General features: G+C 39.5%; 1 protein-coding gene across 1 annotated transcript; it reads left to right on the top strand.

Moving 5' to 3' along the window:
• The first annotated feature begins 1,801 nt into the window (after window positions 1–1,801).
• LOC141564567 (uncharacterized) lies at window positions 1,802–26,233 on the top strand. Its single transcript, XM_074307188.1, has 5 exons — window positions 1,802–2,006; window positions 11,788–11,938; window positions 13,815–13,941; window positions 15,731–15,799; window positions 18,429–26,233. Exons 2-5 carry the CDS (start codon window positions 11,906–11,908, stop codon window positions 20,636–20,638), a joined length of 2,439 nt encoding a protein of 812 aa, XP_074163289.1. The 5' UTR covers window positions 1,802–2,006; window positions 11,788–11,905; the 3' UTR covers window positions 20,639–26,233.
• The last annotated feature ends 277 nt before the right edge of the window (window positions 26,234–26,510 follow it).

Below are 26,510 nucleotides of genomic sequence, written 5' to 3'. Positions count from 1 at the left end.
GGGCCTGTGAGGTCACACACACAGCCAACCAGTGAGAGAGCCATCACCCATTAGGAAGCTATCTCAATATGGCCAGGATCCCACCCACAGGGCAGTCCTATATCCACAGAGAATACTTCTGGGACACTCAAATCTCCCGTTGTGCTGTGCCCGCCCACTTAAAGGACCCTTACAGATATCAAAAAAACAAAAACAAAACAAAATAAAAACAAAAACAAATCTTCTGCTAGAGTCCTCCAGTCTTTCAATGCTCTGTAGATGGTCTCATTTTCTCTCCCCTTTCTCATTGTGATTCTCAAAATCCTGACGTGTTTGTATTTGGATTTCTCCCATGTGGAGTTTCAGAAGAATATTGATGGATTCAGTCTATTTAAGCCAGCTAGAAAATTATATTGGTCCAGACTGAGAGAACTTCAGAACCTTTTTTGTATGAAAGTCATCTAATTTTCTGCCACAGTTATTAGGCTGGGCTGGAGGCTGGATCTGAAAGCTCACTTTCAGATCAGAACTCCACGTTTGCTCCTTGAGTTGAATGTATTCCTTGCTTAATACCCAAATTAGGGTCCAACATCTTCTCCTCCCCCTGGAACAATCTTTTGACACCTGGAAAGCCCCCATTTTGGATCTGCCTCATTTCTGGGATGCTGGTGGAAAGCCCAGCCCCAGAATCTTGGGAGAGCACTCTGAGCCAGTCTGACTCTAACAGAAATCTTTGCGAGTTACTGATACCCTTGTGGTCAGTTTTTCCTTGAAAGTAATTTAGAACCTTTGGAAAAATGGAATTGCCATGGTTGAACTTTGCCTTGTGTGTCATAGAGAGTAGGTTTGTTTGAAGCTTTCAGACTAGATGTGTTGCTTAATCGGGATGTGCTGGTCACCCTGATCCCAGAGCCTTTGTGGGGTAGGGAGGGTGATCCAGACAATGGGGCAACAAATTTTCTGAGATCTACCTTTTCACAACCTGTGTGCTGTATTGGGAAACTGCTTCAAGCTGAGCACTAAAGCTGGTGTTATCTTCTTCCTGGTTTTGAACTCTATTAATGTAAAACTTCCTAAAGGTTCTGTTTTGTTGTTGTTGTTGTAGTTGTTTTTTCTATATCAGCTCTTGCCTCTACCAGATCAAAATTTTTGTTAACTCTCTAAGTAGGCAATCATATCACACTCTCAGAATCATTTTTTAGATTAGTATTTTTTATACTGTGGTTTCCCCAAATCCCAATATAAGAAAAACTAGAAACATAACAATAATATAAAATAAGGTTTTTGTTTTAAAAACATGAAAAAAAATTGCCAATGAAACAGCATCAATGAATTTCTGAATTATCTTCCAGAGTAAAATATTTATCATTTTGAGCAATTTTTAGTGATCTCCCTATAGAGGCTCAAATATCGCTATTACTGTAATGTAATATAGTAAAGTCTAATTTAGATTGGGAGAAAATCCAATCCAATCTGGGTTAACAGTTGAAGGTAAATAGGATCCCCAATGTTCCCAAAGTCGAGTAGCAGTCAGCACCTCTAACATGGGACCCACTACTTTCTGTTTGGCTGGGGCCCAGGTTTTATCTCGCCACCCTTTCAGCTCCAGAGGGGAAGGAGGGAGTCCCAAAGCTGGGAATGAGAGTGGGAAAAGGAGGCGGCCTGGGGGGAGGAGGAGATCTCCTAGCGGAACAGCCTGGTGGGTGGTGATACTGGTGGAATAGGAGCCCTTGGGGTGAAGTTTGGAAGCCTGGGAGGAGTCCAGGGCAGACGTTGGGCCTCTCTAATGGTGAAGAAGTTTCACGTGATTGGAGGGCGGAGTTTGGGGCGGGGAAGCAGCTCTGGGCCTGAGATCCTGCTTGTGCGTGATAGGAGACAGCTCATTTTGGGAAGTCTCAATGGCTGGCTAAGATGAGAATTCTTGTGTCCAGGAGAAATCTCCTCCAGTGAGCTGGCTGGAAACTGGGACTTCTGGACTTGAGATCTCTCTGCTTCTTGCAAGGCAGCTCTGTAGGGGCAGGTCCCAGGTAGGTCCGTCCACCTTCCGGCGTATCTATCCCCACTTCCTTGTCCACCTCTGAGCTTTCGCTAGTTGCCTTTGTCTTTGCTGATGGGGGATCATCTCTTCAGCAGCTCCAGGAACCAGCTGCTCTGCCAGACTCGGCTATTGGACTAGCCCTCTTCCCCTCCCCCCCCCCCCCCCCCCCCCCCCCCCGCCACCTCTACTTTTCCCATCCCAAATACTCCTAAATGTCTGACGTTACCGTCCCCGGATTTATCTCGGATTCACATTTCCCCAATTTCTGACCTTGCCCACAAAGACCCAGGAGTCCCTCCTTGTTCCTGGATCCCGGTTAGAAACGTGGTGCTTTTGCCTTCCGAATTGGGCCCCTGATAGATTCAAGATTTCTGTCTGCCCCGAGGACCCATTCTGGACGCGGGCCCCAAAACTCCTGCCTGCCTCTGCCTGGCTCCCCCCTATCCCCCAAGCTCTTGCGGATCAGACCCCAGGCCTTGACTCCCTGTGTCTTGGCTCTCTTTAGTCACCAAAGTCTAAGCTCTACCAGGTTCCTAGACAACCTCCCCAGCTCCTAGGAAGACTCAGGGCACAGTCACGCTGCTTTCCCAGGATCCGTGCCCCGCCTCCCCTCCAGTGCCCCGATCTTACCCTGAGCTGGGTCAGTATTTCTCTCTCCCAGATCTGACCTGGGCTCTCCTTTCCTCCTGTTTCCCTGCCCCCTCTTTTAAAGCCCTCACTATCCCCACCCCAGGAGTCCAGATCCCAGGCTTCCCCACCTTCCCCTGGCGCCTCCATCCAGAGCCATCCTTCCATCCCCAGTGTGTGTTATATAATCACAAGCTTTCAACTTCGTTCCCTGTACACATTGTTTCGATTTCGAGAGGAAGGTTACTATTGTTACCAGGTCTCCCCGCCCTCCCCCTTAGAGCTATACTGATAACATTTTCGTCTTTTAGAGTTGAAGTTGCTGGGTTTTGTGAAATTCTGACTATTTCTGCAGTGTTGAAGTCTGTCTTATATTCTGGTTGGATTGCTCCTTCACCTGGGAATTGTGAAATTTTGCTAGGATATTCTTGTAAGGTTTTCTCCTGTGATCTCTTCAGTTGGTATACATTAGATTTTTTTTTTTTCTTTCCCCCTGCTTGTTCTAGAACTTCAGGGCAACTTTGTTTCATAATTTCTTGAAATATTGTATCCAGATTGTTCTTTAAATAATAACTTAGGCAGTCCAACAATTCTTGTATTGTCTCACCTTGATCTGTTCTCCAGTTTTCCTTTTTTTTTTTTTTTTTTCCTAATGAGATGTTTTCCTAACGAGATGTTTCAAATTCTTTTCTATGTTTTCTAGTTTAATTCATTGTTGGTGTCTCATAATGTCACTCGATTCCTCTTGTACTTTTCAAGCAGTTTTTGTTACCTCTTCAAATTGATTAACTTTCTTTTCATAATTTCTTGGATTGCCTTCATTACCTCCCCTCATATTTCCTTGATCTCTTATTTGATTTTTGAATTCTTTTTTATGTTCTTGCAGGAACTCCTTTTGGGCTTGTTGTGTACCTTTGATGTTGCCCTTTGGGATAGGAATGGGTTGTTTTTTAACTTTACTATTTTCTGGATATTAACTCTGATCTTCTTTTAAATGAAAGTAGCTATTGTGAGGTTCTTTTGCTTTTGCTTACTCGTTCTGAAGCATTTGGGTTTTGTTAGGGACTTTCCTTCTGGGGATTGCCCTATATGCCATGTCAGCTGGTGGGGTGGATCCAGGAGGTAGAAGGGGCTTGGCCTCTGAGGCCGGAGGCTGTGTCTTGCAGGTGTTAATCTTTTCTTAGGATGTACCACTAACTCCAGGTGTCTTTGCTGATCCACCCACGAAGTGCTGAGTTCGCTAGGCACAAGATAATCCCATAGAAGAGTAAATGTAAATAACCAGCTTGAGTCCATAGGCAAGAAGGGTACAGAGAGAAGTAGAGAGAGGCAGAGAATGTCAGAGAGACCCAGAGATATATATGCTCTTGCTCTTGCTTCCTGCTAACCCCTGCTGAGATTACCATCAAAGAAAAAGTGTTGGCACCTTAACATCGGCTGGTCTTCATGTGTAAAATTGGTATGTATGGCCCTGAAAATCAGCCTCAGAGGGCTAAATAAACCTGAAGGTTTTGTTTTATTTTTAGCAGCTTATAACAATGATCATTATTACTGTCATTGCACATTATGATTTCTGAGCTCTGGGTAATGATGCCTTAACCCTCAGCTCCTCCTTACTATTATGTTCTGAATTCTGTCCAGGGGCTCCACCTCAGCAGCACTTTTCACCTAAGTCACATGTAGGCTTCCTCTACTTCAAGAAATGGTTTTCCTCCCTAAAGTACTACACTTTCTCAGCAAGTGCTCATTCCTCCTGGTCTACAGCCCATCATAATGTCTGGCCAGCACTGCTAGCCTTTTTGTTTGCGCAAAACCTTTGTAATTCAATGTAATCAAAATTATCTGTTTTGTATTTGATAATATCCTCTAGCTTTTCTTTGGTCAGAAATGCCTTTCTTCTCCGCAGATCTGAGTGGCAGACTATCCCTTGTTCTAATTTGATTATAGTATCATCCCACTATATCTGAATCTCATTCTGACCTTATCTCGGTACAGAGTGTTAGATCTTGGACAGTGCCTAGTTTCTGCAATGCTCAAAAAGCAACACAGCCTTAAGGAATTTCTTAATAGGAGCTAATCTGAGACATGACATATAGTCTATATATATTTTATATATATATAAATTTTTAAAATTAATTTTGTAATTATAATTTTTGACAGTACATATGCATGGGTATTCTTATTCTTATTTTTTTTACAACATCATCCCTTATACTCACTTCTATTCCGAATTTTTTCCTACTTCCCTCTATCCCCTCCCCTAGATGACAGGCATTCCCATACATGTTAAATGTGTTATAGTATATCCTAGATACAATATATGTGTACAGAACTGAATTTCTTGTTGCACAGGAAGAATTGGATTCAGAAGGTAAAAGTAACCTGGGAAGAAAGACAATAGTGCAAACAGTTTATACTCATTTGCCAGTGTTCCTTCTCTGGGTGTAGCTGATTTTGTCCATCATTGATCAATTGGAACTGAATTAGATCTTCTCTTTGTCGACATTGGCACTTGATTGATTCATCTCCTTACCCATTACTCTATCATGTATACCCCACAAATATAGAAATATGTCTGACAAAATAATTATATTGATAGGATAAAAAATAGGAGTGTAAGGCCCCTTATTTCTAGGATAATAGGACTTGAACCTATATTAAAGAACTCAAAACCCTTTGTGCTTTGTGTATTCCATCAGAATACATCCTCATACAGTATTGTTGTTGAAGTGTATAATGATCTCCTGTTTCTGCTCATTTCATTCAGCATCAGTTGATGTAAGTCTCTCCAATCCTCTCTGTATTCCTCCTGCTGGTCATTTCTTACAGAACAATAATATTCCGTAACATACATATACCACAATTTACCCAACCATTTGCCAACTGATGGGCACCCACTCATTTTCCAGGTTCTAGCCACTACAAAAAGGGCTGCCACAAAGATATTGGCACATACAGGTCCCTTTCAATTTTTCAGTATTTCTTTGGGATATAAGCCCAGTAGTAGCACTGCTGGATCAAAGGGTATGCACAATTTGATAACTTTTGGGGCATAATTCCAGATTGCTCTTCAGAATTGTTGGATTCTTTCACAACTTCAACAATGTATCAGTGTCCCAGTTTTCTCAGAGCCCCTCCAACATTCATCATTATTTTTTCCTGTCATCTTAGCCAATCTGACAGGTGTGTAGTGGTAGCTCTAAGCTGTCTTAATTTGCATTTCTCTGATCAATAGTGATTTGGAACACTCTTTCATATGAGTGGAAATAGTTTCAATTTCATCATCTGAACATTGTCTGTTCATATCCTTTGATCTAGTCTAACTTCTAACCAGATGTGAATTTTGTCTACAAAGTCTCTGAAAACTGCTCCTTCAATCTTTTCTTGGAGTTGTGCAATGAAGGGAACACTTTCCCTGTCAAGGGAACCCCTTGGGATAGGTCTGGACCTTTAGAAAGGTCTTCTTGTAATCAAGCATAAATTGTCCTTGCTTGTTCCTAATGCTGCCTGGTATAAGAAATTTATAGTTATGCTTCCTTCCTTGGCCCCTAAAATTCCAGCACAGTCAGTGAGGAAAAGAAGGGAAAGGAATAATCTATACATACTTATTATGTGCCAGGTCTTGTATTAAGTATATAAATAATTTCTCATTTGAGCCCCACAACATACCTGTGAGTTTGGTCCTATCATTTTCCCTATTAATAATTAGGGAAACTGAAGCACACATCTATGAAGTAATGTGCCTTGGCACACACAACTAGTAAGAGTATGAGGATGGATTTGAAATCAAACTTTCTTGAGTCCAGTCTCAGGATTCTTATCACTGCAAAACCAATAGTCTCCAATTTCTAATAATGGAATTTTAAATTTCAAATAAATGTGGAACGAAGGAGGATTACTGCAATTTCCAGGTGTTTGCTATCACAAAGAACCACTTTAAACATCCCATCCAAACAAATGATTGTCCTTCCATCTTATATTAATTCTCCATTCTCTTTCTCAATCCCCTTTTTATCTTATCCCTGTCATTTGATCTCTCCCACTCTCCTATTCCCCATCCCATTCAGCTAAAAGTCCCTTCACCATCCCCCATCACCATATATTCCTCCATCCTCACCTCCATATATTCAGATGGCTTCTACATCCTTCTGAATGTATACATTGTTTCCTGGGAAATTCAGAGAGTAAAGTTACAATATTACTAGATGTCCACCCTTCCCCCCCAACCTGCTTTCTCAACTTCTTCCTCTTGCCCAGTTTTTAGAATTGTTTCCTTTTACCTTTTCCTACTCCACCATACAAGATTCAGCCCCAGTCTTTTAAACTACCTACCCTTAAACTGATAACCTTTTCAGATATATAAGTAAATAGTTTGCCTTAAAGAATTAGTCTCTAAATTTCTCCTTTTTTTTTTTTCTGGATCTTTTGTATTATATTTTCCATTGGGCTCTGATCTTTTTGTTACAAATACTTGAAAGCTTTTCAGTTTATCAAACGTCCATTTTTTCCCTTTTATTCCAGATTATATTCAACATTCTGGGTAAATTATTCTGGATGCAGCTGCAGTTCTTTTGTTCTATGAAATTTAATGTAACCAATCTATGGTCTTTTAGAGTAGAAACTGTTGCATTTTGTGAAATTCTGACTATTTCTGCAGTATTTTATTCTGTTTTATTTTCTGGTTAGATTGCAATACTTTCTCCTTAATCTGGGAATTTTGATGCTTTGCTAGGATATACTTGTAACATTTCCTCAGGTGATCTCCTCAGTTGGTGAACAGTAGATTTTTTTCTTTCCCCCTTTACTTTGTTATTCTGGAACTTCAGAGCAGTTTTCTTTCATAATTTCATAATTTTAAATACTGTATCCAAATTATTTTAAAAATAACTTTTAGGTAGTCCGACAATTCTTAATATTGTCTCTCCTTGATCTATTCTCCAGTTTTTTTCTGAGATGTTTCGATTCTCTTCTATTTCTTTTTTTTATTTTATTAAAGCTTTTATTTACAAAACACATGCATTGGTAATTTTTCAGCAGTGACCCTTGAAAAACTTTCTGTTCCAAGTTTTTCCCTCCTTTCCCTTAACCCTCTGCTAGATGGCAGGTAATCCAATACATGCTAAATGTGTTAAAATATATGTTAAATGTAATATCTATATATACATATTCATACAGTTATCTTGCTACACAAGAGAAATTGAATATAGAAGGGAAAAACAAAACCTAAGAATGAAAGCAAAATGCAAGGAAACATCAACAGAAAGAGTGAAGATGCTACATTGTTGTCCACACTCAGTTCCCACAGTCCTCTCTCTGGGTGTAGATGGCTCTCTTCATCACTGAATAATTAGAATTTGTTATGGGCCAGAACTCTGAATTTGAAACAAAGGATTTTTACAAGGTACTAAGTCAGTGGAATTGATAGAGACAATATTTACCTAATTTAGCATGGTTCAGTATGATTGATTTAATCCTACAAGATGTTTTTGGGCCAGAACTTGAAACAAGGTACTAAGTGGAATTGAGGAAACAATGGTTAAATCTAGTTTAGCATTGATTTCATCCTACAACAAATAATGGTTTCCTAGTGATATATAATTGGTGTATACTCAGTGTAGGACATATAAGCAAGAAGCTCTGAGGGCCAGAAAGACAAGCTCTGGGAGCCTCAGCCAGGATTCAGTTGGGAAGATTGAGAAGTCAGAGAAGGCAGACTGGAGCTCAAGGTCTTGGAACCAAGGTTAGACTGAAAGGCTCTCCAGAAAGCTGCCTATCCCCAGGAAGGAGATAAAAAAGGACCTGGAGTATAAGAAAGCTACCTGGGCAAGTCTTGGAAAGAGGCAATAAAGGATTTGAATTTTAACTCCTAGCTGAACTTGTGGTGATTACTGACTTGAAAGGAAGGCTGCCTCCAGAAACCCCAAGAAAACCTCAACAGAGAATATTACATTTTAGAGAGAATATTACAGGAATTGGTTTGAATCATCTCATTGTTGAAGAGAGCCACATCTGTCAAAATTGATCATCGAGTAATCTTGTTGCCATGTATACTGATCTCCTGCTTCTGCTCATTTCACTTAGCAGCAGTTCATATAAGTCTCTCTAAGCCTCTCTGAAATCATCCTGTTGGTCATTTCTTGCAGAACAATAATATTCCATAACATTCATATAGCATAATTTATTCTCCAATTGCCAACAAATTTGATAATCTAAATGTAATAGAGGAATATCTACAAAAATATAGATTGTCCAGGTATATAGAAGAAGAAATAAATTATTTAAATAGTCCCATTTTAGAAAAGGAGCTAGAGCAAGCTATTAATCAACCCCCTAAGAAAAAAATCTCCAGAGCAAGATGAATTTACATGTGAATTCTACCAAACATTCAAAAACAAATAATTCCAATAGTATAGAAACTATTTGGAAAAAATAGGGACTGTATGAAGATGTATTCTGATGGAAGTGGATATCTTCAACATAAAGAAGATCCAACTCACTTCCAGGTGATCAATGATGGACAGAAACAACTACACCCAGAGAAGGAATACTGGGAAGTGAATGTAAATTGTTAGCACTACTGTCTATCTACCCAGGTTACTTATACCTTCGGAATCTAATACTTAACATGCAACAAGAAAATTGGATTTACACACATAAATTGTATTTAGGTTATACTGTAACACATGTAAAATGTATGGGATTGCCTGTCATCTAGGGGAGGGAGTAGAGGGAAGGAGGGGATAATTTGGAAAAATGAATACAAGGGATAATGTTATAAAAAAAAATTACTCATGCATATACACTGTCAAAAATTTTTTTATAATTATAAAATTAAAAAAAAAGATTTGCAAAAATGTGAAAAACAATATTGCTTTTCTCAACAACATTTTTTTTTTGTTTTGGAAAATGTTTTTCCAATAAAAATTTTTAATATATAATGAGTTCACTATTGTTATATTAAATAAATTAGTAAACATTTTAAAATTAAAAAAAAAATAAGGAAAGAAGGAGTAATACCAAATTACTTTTATGACACAGAGTGAGCTGAAAGCTAAACTAGGTAGGGTGAAAACAGAGAAAGAAAATTATAGGCCAATTGATCTTAAATAAAACATTAGCAACGAGATTACAGAAAGTCATTCCCAGGCTAATACACTATGATCAAGAAAGATTTATACCAGGAGTGCAGGGCTAGTTCAATATTAGGAAAAGTATCAGTCTAATCAACTATATCACTTTTATTTTTTCAAGGTTAATTATATTGTTTGGTCTCTTATAATATTACTAGATTCATCTTGTTCAATTCTATTTTTCAAAGACTTTTTGAAAAATTAATTTACAATTGCTTAACTTTCTTTTCATAATTTCTTGGATTGCTTTCATTCCCCTCCACTCACCCCCCCCCCCCATATTTAATTGATCTCTTTTTTGATTTTTGAATTCCTTTTTCTATTCTTCCAAGCATTATATTTGGGCTTGTATACCTTTGATGTTACTCTTTGAGACAAAGTGGCTTTTTTTTAACCTCACAATTTTCTGAATATCAACCCAGATCTTCTTTCATACCAAAGTAGCTGTTGTCAGGGTTTTTTTGCTTTGCTTACACATCCTGAATTTTCATTTAATTTTATTTTATTTTTTAACAGCTTATAATAATGATCATTATCATAGTCAAGTTTGAATTCTCATTTCTAGTTAATTGTGTCTTAAGCCTCAGTTCCTCCTGCCTGTTATGTTCTGACTTCTGTTCAAGGGCTCAACCTCAGCAACAGTTCTCACCTAAGTCACATGCAAGGTCTGTCAACTGCTGCCCTGGAAGTGTTTTTGCTCCCTAAAATACTGCACTTTCCTAGCAAGTACTCATTCCTCCTTGTCCACTGTCACAGCCCAGCATAATGTCTGGCCAACATTGCTAGGTCTGACTAGGATCCTTCTGTCTTCCCATACTCAGTTTTCATAAGGTGAAAATTCTTGAGCAAATGTGTTTTACACTTTTGCACTTATATAACCTTTGCAAATTGCATATCATCTTAGGGTGAGAGAAAGTGAAAAGGGGGCTAGTGCTTTGTCTACTACACCACTAGCTACCCCCCAAATTTTTTTGAAAATGTTAAAAATTGTCTTTACATGTATTTGGGGAAAAAATATTCAGTGTTTGTGGCAGCCCTCTTTGTAGTGACCAGAAACTGGAAACTGAATGGATACCCATCAATTGGAGAATGGCTGAATAAATTGTGGTATTGTGGTATATGAATATTATGGAATATTATTGTTTGGTAAGAAATGACCAGGATGAATACAGAGAGGCTTGGAGAGACTTACATCAACTGATGCTGAGTGAAATGAGCAGAACCAGGAGATTATCATATACTTCAACAATAATACTATATGATGATCAATTCTGATGGATGAGGCCCTCTCCAACAATGAGATGAACCAAATCAATTATAATAGAGCAGTAATGAACTGAACCAGCTACACCCAGAGAAAGAACTCTGGGAGATGACTATGAACCACTACATAGAATTTCCAATCTCTATATTTTTGTCTGCCTACATTTCTGATTTCCTTCACAGGCTTATTGTACACTATTTCAAAGTCCAATTCTTTTTGTACAGCAAAATAATTGTTTGGACTTGTTTTTGACTAGATAAAAGAGAACATTCTTGGCTTCATTTCTTCCCCAACTTTAATCACTCATTGGGTGTTGAGACTGAGAGTTTAGCTTAAGGTCAAGGTCTCCACTGCTTCCAGGGTCATCTCCAATCATCCTGATCTACATCTGGCCATTGGAGCCAGGTAGCTCTGAAGAAGGAGGAGAGGCTGGTGACTTTGTACTTCCCCTTCCTCTCTGTCCCTGAACCAATTCAATTAACTAACTTCCCAATCTTGGCTTTCCAGGGATTAGTGGGCCTCTGGTTGTTGATCTGTCCTGAGGCTATGTTCCCCTTTTTCATAGGAAACTGGAGAGAGTTCAGGCAATATCCTGCCTTTTCTCTCCCATCTTGACTCCATCGTTTTTATTTTTCAACCTGCCCCTGCTTTCAGCCTCCTTCCCCCTGTGGATTGGGGTCTTTGCCCTAAGGGCAGGACCAGGGGCTTAGTAACTCCCCTGGAATTTCATTCTCTGTAATTTCCTATAGGCTTGCCTCCTGTCCAGGAAAAGAAGGAAACAACATCTGTGCAGTTATAATCATCTCCTCCCAACAGCTTGCAGAGGACCAAGGCCTGGCCCAAGCAGGGAGCCTGGAGCCAGAGGGAATGGCCCCTGAGAGTTGCAGATCCCCACCCCAGGTGAGTGTATTCTGCCCACAGATATGGCAACATCAGCCCAAGAGGCCATTTCCATGGATCTGGAGGGGGGTCTGTGAGGCTGGCCATCTCTCTTATGTGTGGATGCTTACTTTAAAAAAATGGGCAGGAAAGTGAATGCAGTAATAACAACACTGTCCTCCTCTCTGCTATGTTTTAGAATGATTCACTGTCCCTTTGGCATCTTGAGCACTAACTCCCTCCCCCCAGTTGCTGCCCACTTTTTTTTTTTTTTTTTTAATTTTCCCTCAATATAGGTCACTGACAAGGGTGACAACTTCACTCATTAGTGTCTGTCCTGTGGATATCATGTCTTTGCTTTGGTCCAGCACTATCTCCCCACTACACACACACACACACACACACACACACACACACACACACACACACACACACTGTGGCCATTCTGTGGCCAAGCTCCCTCCTGTAGCCACGGACTTTCCAGGAAACCCTTGACCTTGTTGTCTGGAACAAAACCCTGGAAGCTTCCCCTGCTCTTGTCCTTTCCCTGGCTGGGAGCAGAGCAGAAATTGTCCCCCTGCTGCTGCTCAGCTCTTGTTGCCTCAGGGCACATAGATCTTCCTACATCTCTCTGAATCCCTTGTCTTTACCATTTTTGTGGTTATTATTATATATATATTTTTGCCCAAGACAATTAGGGTCCAGTGACTTTGCCCAGGGTCACACAGCTAGGAAATGTTAAGTGTCTGAGGCCAGATTTGAATTCAGGTTCTCCTGACTTCAGGGCCAGTGCTGTATCCACTGACCCATCTAGCATCCCTTATTATAATTTGTTTTAACCTTAAATACAAAACAAGAGAAGAAAAAAAAATTTCAGATAAGCAGCAGAACATAGCAGCATATTCGGTAAAATAAACTTACATAATAAATGCTACCCGTGGGTTAGGAGCTGAACAGTGTTTCTTTGCTTCCTAGTAAGGTTTCTTTTATTCCATTTTACTTTATCTTCTGTCACTTCTCAGCTATAATTAGGTACTTTTAGAATAACTCAACTCATATTAGCCTTTCTCTCCCTTTACCATTGCTTGGGTGAAAGCAACAGGCATTTAAAAAGGAAAGAGGCTCTGTGTGAGTATAAAAGACATGAAAAGAAGGAAAAATAAGTCCCTGTCCTCAAGGAGCTTCCATTCTAAAAATGAAAACAACACCAGCTGTGTACAGTGTAGGTGGGAGGCTTTTGCATGATTGTGCTTCCAAGTTTTCTCATAGAAGATGTGACCTTTGGGTAATAACTTCTCTCTGCTTCAGTTAACTTTTGTGAATTGATGAGCTTGGGGCAAGATCCATTAAGAAGTGTGTGATTCTGAAATTTGGAAGAAAAAATCTTACAAAAATGAATGTTGAAAACTATCTGTACTTGCATTTGGAAAAACAAAATAGTGTTTTCATCTGGATAAGACTTAATTTAAATCACAAGATCTTTTTTCCTCCTCAGTGATCATGGAAATGTTTTACCTCTACAACCCATAATACTAGCTAGCTTCACACAAACACTACATGCCATTTTCTTAACATAGCACTGTCTGATTTCACCTCCAAAAATTCTCACCTCTCTCTGATAGAACCCATAGCTTTCCTGATTCCACAGGCAGTAATTTCCTAGTAAGACATTTCTCAATTTTATTCCACCTGAAAATATATTTCTCTATATTCTCTATATTCCATTGGCCTTTGGGGAACTTTGGTTTCAGTGCTGACTCTGAATCCTATAAGGGATGTCACCTTTGAGCAGATCCCTCCTCTATGCTTCAGGTCCCTTCTGTAAATTGAGGAACATTGGATCAGGTCAGTTATGAACCATGCTTCCACTCATATCCTCTGTGTGTTGGTGCTTTAGGAGTTGGTGACCTTCAAGGATGTGGCTGTGGACTTCAGCCCTGAGGAGTGGGGTCTGTTGGACCCAGAGCAGAAAGAGCTGCACAAGGAGGTCATGCTGGAGAATGCCGAGAACTTGCTCTCCCTGGGTAAGGAACGCTTCCCTTGGAACTCTGGCAATGCCATCAACAGGGGTGTCACCATCCCCTCCCTAGGGTGCAGAGTTTCAGGCTTTTATCAGCTCTTAGAGAGGCCCAAGGGTTGCCTCCTGTCCCCAAGAGACAGGGTCCTCCTGTTGCCTGGTTCTTCTATGAGTGGTCTTTGTATTGTAGCATGTGAACCCAGCAGTTGTGTCTACAACATTCTAAAAACTGGTCCTGCCTCTTTTCACTGAACATGGGATAGGAGAAGGAACCTCTTCCTCTTGGGGAAAACTATTTTGTCTTTGCCATGTTCTTTTGGGTAAAAAAAAAAATAAATTTTTACCTCACTGCCCTTGGTGGAATTCATACATTCCCAGCACAGCAAATGTGTCCTTGTTCTTCTTTCATACATCCCCCCAAAGCCCTATACAGATACAGGGGGAGAAAGGGAAGGGAGGAGCTCTTTCCACACATTTGCTGGGATCTAGGCCTTGTGCTCAGAGCTTCAGGCGCATTATAGCACTTGATCCTTACCACAACCCTTTGTTTTGGGCACCAGCTTGACCCCATTTTACAGGTCTGGAAGGTGAAGGAAACAGGAAATTACTTGATCACATACCCAGGACATGTCTAAATTCAAATTTGAACTCGGGGCTTCCTGAGTACAAATCTGGTGCTCCCTTCTCTGTGCGACCAGCTGCTTCTAATGCCCAGAAAATGGAGGCTCTGGGATGTGGCCATCCTGCTGGAAAGGAGGCAGCAAAATTAGGATCATCTGCTTCCAGATTGCTTGCATGGCTTCCTTACCTCTCTGCCCCCTTACCCTGGCAATAAGCACCCTGAAAACAATTTATGAATTGTCCTTGGAACCACCTCGTGGGCCTTGCACCCTCGCCCTATTCCAATGAGGAATAAATGACAAGTTTCTTTCTTTCTTTTTTTTTTTTTATTAATAGTTTTTATTTTCCACATATATGCATGGGTAATTTTACAACATTGACAATTGCCAAACCTTTTGTTCTAATTTTTCCCCTCCTTCCTCCCCCTCAGATGGCAGATTGACCTATACATGTTAAATATGTTAAAGTATAAATTAAATACAATATATATATACATATATATATATATACATATCTAAACAGTTGTTTTGCTGTACAAAAAGAATTGGATTTTGAAATAGTGTACAATTAGCCTGTGAAGGAAATCAAAAATGCAAGTGGACAAAACAGAGGGATTGGGAATTCTATGTGGTGGTTCATAGTCAACTCCCAGAGTTCTTTCGCTGGGTGTGGCTGGTTCAGTTCATTACTGCTCTATTGGAACTGATTTGGTTCATCTCATTGTTGAAGAGGGCCATGTCCATCAGAATTGATCATCATACAGTATCATGGTTGAAGTGTATAAACGATTTCCTGTTTCTACTCATTTCACTCAGCATCAGTTAATGTAAGTCTCTCCAGGCCTTTCTGAAATCATCCTGCTGGTCATTTCTTACAGAACAATAATATTCAATAACACATACCACAATTTATTCAGCCATTCTCCAATTGATGGGCATCCACTTAGTTTCCAGTTTCTAGCCACTTCAAAGAGGGCTGCCACAAACATTCTTGGACATACAGGTCCCTTTCCCTTCTTTAAGATCTCTTTGGGATATAAGCCCAGTAGTAACACTGCTGGGTCAAAGGGTATGCACAGTTGGATAACTTTATGAGCATAGTTCCAAATTGCTCTCCAGAATGGCTGGATAAATGACAAGTTTCAAGACTCACACCCACTATCTTCCTCCTCCCAGGACTTCCAGTTTCCAGAGAAGATTTCATCTCCCAAGTGGAGAGAGGGGGCCTGAAGAACTCGTGTCCTGGTAAGTGAGTTGCAAGCTGGGGTGTAGGCTGCTATCCCAGAGGCTTCTTAATGTTATGGGAGGGCTAGTGGGAAAACTGACTTGGAATCCCTTTTCAGACTCTTGTGGTAGGGAGATCTTGAGCACCTCACTGAACCTCTGAACCTTAGTCTCTTCTTCTATAAAATGAGGGGGCTGGACTTCATGGCAATTCAGTTCCCTTCTAATGAAGAATCAGTGATTCTAGTGGAAGTCTTTGTTGGAAATTTCGGCCCATCCAAGTATTTACAACCAAAGAAAGAGCAGTCATTCTGTGTAATATGACTTGTCTTAGGCCTTTCTTAAGCCAAAAGGCATTTATTTTTACTTTTTTGATATTTATTTAAAACTAAAAACAAAATAGAAAAAGACAGAAAAGAAAAACTTTTAAAAAAATGTTTTATGTTCAGCAGAACATAAGGGAGGATTCAAAATACGTAATAATAAATTTACATAAACTATAAATGAAAGATACTGTATTCAGAACTGTTCATCACTTTTTGTTTTCTTGTAGTTTTTGTTCTCTGCTGTGTGCTTTTACTTTATTCTTCTCCCCCCACCCCCTCTCATCCTCTATCAACTCCCCAATGCAGGCTGCAGTTGAGCACAGATACATAGGAAAAGCAACAGCCTCTGAGGAAAGCTGGCTACAAGCTGGAATTGATGAGTTGGAAGATTCTCTACTTGCCTCCTTCCCTCCTTTCCTCCCTTCTCTCTCTCTTTCTCTCCTCTCTTCTTCCTTCCTGGCCTGTTTCCTTCTTTCTTTTCTTGTTTCCTTCCTTCCTTCTGCTCACCTAGAATATACCCTTACTTACAAATGCTCTAAATAGCATTTGTCCCCTCTTTCTTCACCACTGAATCATCACTGGACAAATTTCCTTCTTGCTTTCTTTTCCTTCTTTCCTTTTTTTTTTTTTTTTTTCCAATTTTTACTTTATTTATTTATTTATTTATTTATTTATTTATTTTTACTGAGGCAATTGGGGTTAAGTGACTTGCCAAGGGAAGCACAGCTAGGAAGTGTGTCTTAGGCCAGATTTGAACTTGGGTTCTCTTTGCTTCAGGACTGGTACTCTTTCCACTGTTCTCCAATGACTTTCTTAAGGAACAAACCTTAAATCAAAATCAGTGTCATTAATTGCCTATATAAGTCCCTTGCTAAATCCCATTTGGTGTTTGTTTGGGTCCTGATACACTCAGATTGAGTGTAAATCACAGTCATTTCTGCTTTGGCCAGAAACCCTAAGGTTCTTCCCAGAGTCTTTTATCATTCATTTTTATTTATTGAGGTTTTTTTGGCCTAGGTGAGAGAGGAGTTTTTTTGCCTCTACTGCTCCCTAGCTTTAATTACAGGATGGGGGCAGCCTCAGTCACAGGAGACCTGTTGGAGACCTTACTTTTAAAAGGCCCAGGTCTCTCCCTGCATCCAGACCCATCTGCAGTAATCCTAATATGTATCTGGCCACTGGACCCAGATGGCTCTGGGGGAGAAAGTGAGGCTGGTGACTTGGGCACCCTCCCTCACTTAAACCAAGTCACTCACTACATAACTGACAGCTTCCCTTAGGTTAGGGATATGGAGGAAAAGACTCCTGATTATTCCATAACAGCACCAGGAGCCCTAGGCCTTGTTATCTTCACTATGGGATTTGTTCATAGGTGAGAGGGAGCAGGAAAGAGACAGAAGTAGAAACAGAGATTTGGCCACTCAGAGGGACCAGCATGCAAGCACTGAGGTAGGGTTAGGTCATATGATCAGCCCTGGATAATGTCAACCAATCAATAAACATCAATTAAGCACCTGGTCTCTTCTATGAATTGCATTAAGCCTTGGCTACACAAAGAGAAGCTGTCAAGTTTTAAATCCAGCATAGAAACTTGGAGATGGTTTGAGAATAAGCAACAGTTTATGAACCTTATTCCTAACTAATCCAGGCAAAGGAAAGTGTTTTTTTATGGAAATGCATCATGTTCAACAGACATATGTATATAAAGAGAGGGGAAGGGAAGTTTATGAAGAAAGGAAGTTTTGAGGTGCAGAGAATCCAAATCGTAGTGACAACGATAGTTAACAAGCACATGGGGCATACTTTTGTGCCAAAAATTTTATAGGTATTATTTCTTTTGATGCTCACAACAGCCTGGGAAGTGGGTAAAATTATTACCTTCACTCTACAAAAAAACTGAGGCAAGCAAATTCCCAGTGGTGCAGAGGTAGGTGATACCTGAAATTGAGTTTGAAAGAAAGGACTGAAAGTAAAATGGAGATCATCTGTCTAGTGCAATGGATTGAGAAGCCTCAGTTTCCTGGGTCCAATTCTGATCTCTGCTGCAGGGATTTGGATCCAGAGCTTATAGCCTGGTTTCTAAATTATGAGATCCTTCACTTTGCCTTTGTCTGAGCTTTGCTTTGGGGGTCCAATGTCATTGTATTTTGTGTGGAACTCTGTGTTAATAGAATCACTTTATTGGTGTAAGCAAAAAGCATTTAAAAATGATTGAGTCTGTCCATTTCAGGTTGAAAACTTTTGTCTGGAGAAATTAAGTCAATGATTTTATTATCAGCCAGCATTAGAGGGTATATTTATACATGTGTGTTTGTTTCTTTCAGATGCAGAGACGTGGTTTCATATAAAGGAGATGAGTGCAAATCTGAAAATGATCTCCTGGAAAGACCTTTTTCAATATAGTGAACACAGGGTTCTTCTTTCTAATCACAAAAGAAACCACATTAGAGAGGAATTTTGTGAATGGAATACACACACAAAAGCTTTAAGAAAGAGTTCCAGTGTTGCTAAAGATAAGAATATACATCCTGAAGAGAAAATACCTGAGTGTCATGAATGTGATAAACCTTTTGTCTTCTCTTCCCTTGCCAAGCATCAGAGAATCCATGCTGGAGAGAAACCTTATGAATGTAAGAAACATGGAAAGACTTTGAGAGAGCGATCTACTCCTGCTAAACGTGAGAGAATTCACACAGCAAAACAATGTTACAAATGTAATCAATGTGGAAAGGATTTCCAATGTTATTCCAAATTGATTCAACATCAGAGAATTCACACTGGAGAGAAGCCTTATAAATGTAATGAATGTGGAAAGGCTTTCATAGATCGCTCCTACCTTGCTGTCCATCAGAGAATCCACAGTGGAGAGAAGCCCTATAAATGTAACGAATGTGGAAAGGCTTTCATATATCGCTCCTACCTTGCTGTCCATCAGAGAATCCACACTGGAGAGAAGCCATATGAATGTAATGAATGTGGAAAGGCTTTCACATGGAGTAACAGTCTTCGTGAACATCAGAGAATCCACACTGGGGAGAAACCTTATAAATGTAATGAATGTGGAAAGACTTTCACACAGAGTGACCATCTTTGTGAACATCAGAGAATCCACACTGGAGAGAAGCCTTATAAATGTAATGAATGTGGAAAGGCTTTCATATATCACTCCTATCTTAATGCACATAAGAGAATCCACTCTGGCGAGAAGCCTTATGAATGTAATGAATGTGGAAAGACTTTCACACGGAGTGACAATCTTCGTGAACATCAGAGAATCCACACTGGAGAGAAGCCTTATGAATGTAATGAATGTGGAAAGACTTTTACATCTCACTCCAGTCTTGCTGTCCATCAGAGAATCCACACTGGAGAGAAGCCTTATGAATGTAATGAATGTGGAAAGGCTTTCACAAAGCGCTCCTACCTTGTAGCACATCAGAGAATTCACACTGGAGAGAAGCCTCATGTATGTAATGAATGTGGAAAGGCTTTCATGGATCGCTCCTACCTTGCTGTCCATCAGAGAATCCACACTGGAGAGAGGCCTTATGAATGTAATGAATGTGGAAAGACTTTCACATCACACTCCAGTCTTGCTGTCCATCAGAGAATCCACACTGGAGAGAAGCCTTATGAATGTAATGAATGTGGAAAGGCTTTCACAAAACGCTCCTACCTTGTAGCACATCAGAGAATTCACACTGGAGAGAAGCCTTATGAATGTAATGAATGTGGAAAGGCTTTTAAGGATCGTTCCTACCTTGCTGTCCATCAGAGAATCCACACCGGACAGAAGCCTTATGAATGTAACGAATGTGGAAAGACTTTCACATCTCACTCCACTCTTGCTGTCCATCAGAGAATCCACACTGGAGAGAAGCCTTATGAATGTAATGAATGTGGAAAGGCTTTCACAAAGCACTTCTCCCTTGAAGTACATCAGAGAATCCACTCTGGAGAGAAGCCTTATGAATGTAATGAATGTGGAAAGGCTTTCACAAAGAGCTCCTGCCTTATAGTACATAAGAGAATCCACACAGGAGAGAAGCCTTATAAATGTAACGAATGTGGAAAGGCTTTCACAAAACGCTCCTCCCTTGAAGTACATCAGAGACTCCACACTGGAGAGAAGCCTTATAAATGTAATGAATGTGGAAAGGCTTTTATAGATCGCTCCTACCTTGCTGTCCATCAGAAAATCCACACTGGAGAGAAGCCTTATGAATGTAATGAATGTGGAAAGGCTTTTACAAGGCACTCCCATCTTGATGCACATAAGAGAATCCACACTGGAGAGAAGCCTTATAAATGTAATGAATGCGGAAAGGCTTTCATATATCGCTCCCATCTTGCTGTCCATCAGAGAATCCACACTGGAGAGAAGCCTTATGAATGTAATGACTGTGGAAAGGCTTTCACACGGCGCGAAAGTCTTGGTAAACATGAGAAAATCCACATTGGACAGAAATCTCATGAATGTGGAAACCTTCAGACAAAGCTGAAGTCTTGGTTAACCATTGAGAGTGCACATTAAAGGAAAACTTTTGAGTGTCTGGATCATGGTAGGGTTTTTAATATATATTAGTCCCTGACTAGAATGGGAGATCCCATACTAGATGTAAAACCTCATTTATATAATCCATGTGGAAAAACATTCAGGCTCATCTCATCCATGAATTGCCTCCAGAAAATTCCTAGTAGATTGAAATCATGGATAAAGATATAAAAATGGAGGATAGAGCTCGTTAGTCAGCAGGGACTTTCTCCTTGGGAAGAAGTCTCCTATGGACTTGGTGGTGGAAGGTCTTCAGCCCAGGTTCATCTGAAGATACTGAATTGAGAGAAGACTTACAAATGTGCTGAAAGAAGACATGCCCTTACCTGGAATAGAAGGGTCAATATAAATCTCAATATTCACACTGCAAAGAAACATTATACAAAATGAATTTGCAGAAATGCTTTCACTTGGATCTCATCCTTTGTGTAGAAATCTTGTTGCAGATGAAACATGTGAATATAATATAAAAGGCCTCTTCCTGCAGCACAGATCTCATTAGACATTGCAATTTTATACTATATATAAAGATCTGAAAAAAGATTTGCATTTTTTTCTGAAATCCCAAGATTGGTATCCAAAGAAGGGTCTTTATGATGGAGGGAACCAATCCTTTTAATCTCCTTTCTCTATCAAGAATGATTAAGAGATTTTAAATCTGATTTTAAATTGTTTTTGTTAATTTTCCTCTTCTTTCTCTTGTTTATTCCTAAATTCTTTGACTTTCCATCTGTGTGATAAATTATATGTTACACATTCTAATGTTCTTTTAAAATATCTGTGGCTTAGATCTCCATTTTGACCTTACTTTGCTAAATTATGTGGAGTGGGTTGGAGAGGACGTGAGGCCTTTTCAGAAATTTGACCCCCAGAAGAGTGTCATAGTTTAGAGATACATTTCCAGAAAAACTCTCCCCCTTATACTTTGCTTAGTCTTGCACAAACCACTTTGCCACATCAGCAAGCTTTGTAATATATAGTTACTGTTCTTAAGTGGAATGGGTTCCTATGACAGACTGGGAATCCAATGTGAGATATCATATAAATTCTAATCTTTTATTTGACAAATATAAAAAGTAAAGACTTGTGGATAAAGAATTATTTGGTTAAAAAGTTTAATATTCATTTTAAAGGAAAATATGCCAGTTAAACAGATAAATTTTCAAACATTCTAGCTAAAATTTTTCACATTAATTTTAGAGTCCAGATCAGAAGAGTTCATTTTCTGAGGGCACATTTACATAATCCCCTAGAAATTTTTTCAAATGCCATTATTTCAAAGAAAATATTTCCCCCTAAATTCCAAAATGAGAAAAATCTGAATAAATATAGTGACATGAATATTTTTGAAACATGAGAGAAAATTGCCCAATAACATGAACTCAGTTGATTATCTTAGAATTGTCTTATGTTTCTGCCCATCCAGCCCTAGCAGCCAGGTAGACTGTGAATTTCTAGACCTTGGTGGGGGAAGGACTGGAGGACAAGCTGACAGGAAACAGTTCAGGTGGGAGATAAGAGCAAAGTCTGTGTGTTTCTGTGTGTGTGTGTATTTTAAACAGAGCCAATAGTGTATCCTCCTGGGAACATTAGTCTTTTCTCATGGGACTATAAGCTATGAAATCACCCAGTTTCCTCCCTTTGTTGCAATTTCCAAGGACATCCTTTTCCCTAGAGACAGAACAGAGGAGCGGTGAGCCACCATTCTGAGTTCTCACAGCCATGAAACAGGGATCAAGCTTTAGGGAAAACCTGAGCTGGTCTGGATCCTCTGCCTCCTTGGAGCTAGCCCTCAACCTCTCCTTCTTCTGTGCTACCTTGAGATAAAGAATGGATGCTTGAAGCTCATCTAAGGAGTGGCAAGCATGCCTTAGAAAACAGGACAGGAGGAAACATGCCAGGGTAACAAAACATATCCAAGGCAGAAAATGCAACAGCAAGCTTAATTATTAAGAAGATTGGGTTGATTGATCCAGTTGAACAACCCATTTGCAATATTATGAGGATCAATATCATCAATCTGAGAATCAGTGATTTCATGTTGTATCTTAGATAATTGATTAATTTCCCATGTAATATTTTCAGAATGCAGCACCCTATAGTTTGTTCGATATTTGCTCAATAGTTCAATTGTTAGAATTGGAATATACATAAGGAGTTATACAGATAAAAGAATAATGGTAATCATGTTCCCAAGTGTAACAAGTTTCTAATTGAACATTCCTACCCTGGAGTGGGCCTGGGGCTGGGGCTGGGACTGAGGGACTAGATGGCCCAGCGAAAAAGCTCTCAAAAAAGACCTCAAGTAAAGCACAGCTCAAGAATTCCTAGAAGCCTTCATGTATTTTCAAGTTGAAAAGCATTTCCATCAACTAAACAGGAGTCATGGTTTTTCCCTTTTACACTGATTTTGCTCTCCGAACAGGATTCACAAAGCAATGTGTGTTAAAAACAAATTTTTTTAAACAAAAAACCTATCAATTTATCAATGGGAGTGCTGGAGGCAATTTTTGAAAATTGGTATGATTCTTACAATGTACTATGACAGTGGAATTGATAGACAATAATTACCTAATTAAGCATGGTTCAGTATGATTGATCTGATCCTACAAGGAGATGTTGTGGGCCAGAACTTGAAACAAGGTATTAAGTGGAATTGAGGAGACAATGATTAAATCTAATTTAGCATTGATTTAATCCTACAACAAATAATGATATCCTAGTGATGGAATGATTGGAGTACACTCAGTGCACAGCATATAAGCAAGAACCTCTCAGAGCCACACAAAACCACAAGTCCACTCTAGGAAGCAGAGTCAGATTCATTCCATATTCCACCTTTTTGCTGGCTGGAGGCTTTGGATTTAGAAGGAGCTAAAGGCAGAAGCTGGAAGAGACAAAGGACTAGTGGCAAGAGCTCTCAGAACCAAGGAGAGAGATAGGCCCATAAGAAAACTAAATGGGATATTTTGAAGGAGACAATAAAGGATCTGAACTTTTAGCTCCTGGCTGCATTTGGGGTGGTTATTACACTGAACTGAAACTAAGGCTGCCTACAGAAGGTCCCCAAGAAACTTGCTCCCAGAGAACATTACATTTTAGTGAAGAATATTACAGAAAATTGAGCTCAATTTTCACAGGGATAATGTTGCTTGCAAAGGGCCAAAAATCTATGCTGATATGTTGAAACTAGGAAACAAGAGCATCAGCTTCCCTCAACCACCAAAAACTAATCTTTTGATGCAGATTGCTAAAAATAACACTTTTCTCGTATAAGTTGTATGGAAAGATGTTAATTCTAATAATTTGCACTTTCCTTAGCAAGCAACCATGAATTATCTTATAAAATGGTGCAGACGTAAGAAGTGGTAAAATGCAAAACATTTTTCTCACAGATAATTCCCTAGCATTCTGTGATGGTTTGTGCTAGTATCTCAATACAAAACCAAAAACCAGTGACCAGACACTATTTAATCTTTATAATACACATCTACAGTTTCATAGACAATAAATAGAATTTATTCTATTCTAAGTTTAAAATATTTTTATCTTTGACTTCTGTCTGGAGATATCAAGAGTGCTTAGGCCTTGACATCACCCCTTAAAATAAGTCCTTGACCCAAGGTGGAAGTTGTTGTGGAGATCATAAAGAAGGCACCACCTAGAGATACTCCCTTAGCAACATCTGCTTCTGCACTGTGAGATCCTTAAGGGTATCAGAGTACAGGAACATAGCAGGGGCAGGTTGATGGCCCACAAACTCGTCTTAATTCTAATTTTTTTCTCCTGTATATAGACAATTTGATCACAAGTGAAAATGAAGTTAGGAGTAAAATCATGCAATGCTAGAAGGCACAAAAATTAACGCCATGAATGTTACATACTGACAGTAAATGAAAGAAAAAGAATGAGTTCTAGAGGAAACAAACAGCTTGGCACATGAAGTACACAATCATATGATGATATGGCAGTCAAAAACTCATGTGATTCTGGGTCATAGTAAAAGGTGCATAATTAAAGAATAAAGAGATAGTCCCACAGTATGTTGCTCTTCTTAATGTCACAGTTGAGACTTTACATTGAAAAGCTGGAGAAAGTCAATAGCACATTTGAAGGGGCAGAGTCAAGATGGCACATGACTTTCTAAGCTCCTCTCATGTCCTTACGACCAATCTTTGAATTCTGCCTCAAAAATACTGCTTGACTTGTGAAATTCACGAAGATTAAAAGTATAACAATTTACCAGCTGAAGATAATCTGGAGGACAGCCAGAGCAGGTTTGTCCTGAGGGGCAGGAACAGACCAGTAGCAGGCAGGGAGATAGGAAAGACTGGCATCCTAAGTGGACCAGGGACAGGGATAGCCTCTGTGGCTAGAAAAGTATTGGAAAAAACTCTGCCATAGCCTTGATTTTAAAGTAGTGGACCAGCAGAGAGATTAGAGCCAGAAGTAGAGGGTGCTCTAAAAATACCAGAACCTAATAGGATCTGGTTGTACCCACCCGAAACCGGAAGTGACTCAGCATACACCAGCACAACTGTGCAGCTGCATTCTGCAGCACGGCCAGGGCAGTTGCAAATCTACACAGCAGGGGGGTGCAGCCTCTAATCTGCACAGTGAGGAGCTCATCCTAGGGCAATAGAACTTCACCAGCAAGACTGTGCTTCCCTGGGCAGAGCCACTTTTGGTGCCTATTCCGCTGGGCAACTGCTAATACTCACAGCCCCACAGTGGTCTTTGGCTTGGAATAGTGACACTTTGACTGCTTAGCCTATTGCCCCAGGGCAGTTGTTAATCCGGACAGTTGAGTTCTTTACAGGGCACCTCTGAAGCTTGCCCATGCAGACCTGAGTCACTTCCATTGGGGAACTATTTCCATAGCACTCATGTACCTGGCCACTCTTTGTAGCTGGTTGGCAGGCCGTCCATACACCTATCTCTCTTCTGCAGAGGAAGCTGGTAACCTCCTGGGCCTGAAAGGAGACCCTACAGGCTTTAAAGATGAGTATAAAAATCAAAAGTTTGATGGATACTTCTATACAGAAAGAGAGCAGGTTTTCAACCCCAAGGAGACTAATAGCAGTCTCCAGACAATTGTTGGTCCCCAACACAAAAGGCTCTCCAAGAATAGACTATCAAAAACCTTAAAAGAGAGCTAGAAGAAAAATGGGAAAGGAAAGAGAAGCTATACAAGATAGTAACAACTTCCTGAAATGTGAATTGGAAAAGGTAAAAAAACTCCCAGGAAGTGCAGGGAAACAGAATTTATGAATCAGAAAAGGTAAAGAACTCCCATGAAAATAGGATTTGTGAATTAGAAAAAGAAAATAATTCACTAAAAAAAAAAATTAGTGAAATGGAAAAAATTTCCATAGAGCAAAACAACTCATTTAAAAACTCAATTGGACATATACATAAAGAAGTAAAAAAAAAAAAAAAAAAAGCTAATGAAGAAAATAACTCATTAAAAATCAGAACTGAACAAACAGAAATAAATGATTCATTGAGACACCAAGAATCAGTCAAGCAACCCCCCCCCCAAAAAAAAAAGAAAAGAAAAGAAATAAAAACAAACTTAAATACCTACTTGGAAAAACAACAGACTTGGAAAATAGATCTAGGAGAAATAATCTGAGGATTATTGGACTTCTTGAAAATTATGATGAAAAAAAGAGACTAGACACTATTTTACAAGAAATCATCAAAGAGAATGGCCCAGAGATAATAGAACCAGAAGGTAAAATAGACATTGAAAGACTTCATTGAACACCGTCTGAAAAAGACCCTAAAAAAATACTCCACAGAATATTGTGGCCAAATTTCAGAACTATCAGACAAAGGAAAAAATATT

This window comes from Sminthopsis crassicaudata, chromosome 3 (assembly GCF_048593235.1).
Source record: "Sminthopsis crassicaudata isolate SCR6 chromosome 3, ASM4859323v1, whole genome shotgun sequence".
NCBI classification, from domain to species: Eukaryota; Metazoa; Chordata; class Mammalia; order Dasyuromorphia; family Dasyuridae; genus Sminthopsis; species Sminthopsis crassicaudata.
The sequence above is the reverse complement of the archived record's forward strand: the minus strand, read 5'-3'. Positions and strand labels throughout refer to the sequence as shown.

What these genes read in the sequence shown, in the direction of transcription:
- LOC141564567 (XM_074307188.1), top strand. Translation starts at nt 11,906, where the DNA reads ATGGCCCCTGAGAGTTGCAGATCCCCACCCCAG. An exon ending in GTTGCAGATCCCCACCCCAG is followed by an intron (nt 11,939 to 13,814) that starts GTGAGTGTATTC and finishes TTGGTGCTTTAG; the next exon opens with GAGTTGGTGACCTTCAAGGA. An exon ending in CGAGAACTTGCTCTCCCTGG is followed by an intron (nt 13,942 to 15,730) that starts GTAAGGAACGCT and finishes TCCTCCTCCCAG; the next exon opens with GACTTCCAGTTTCCAGAGAA.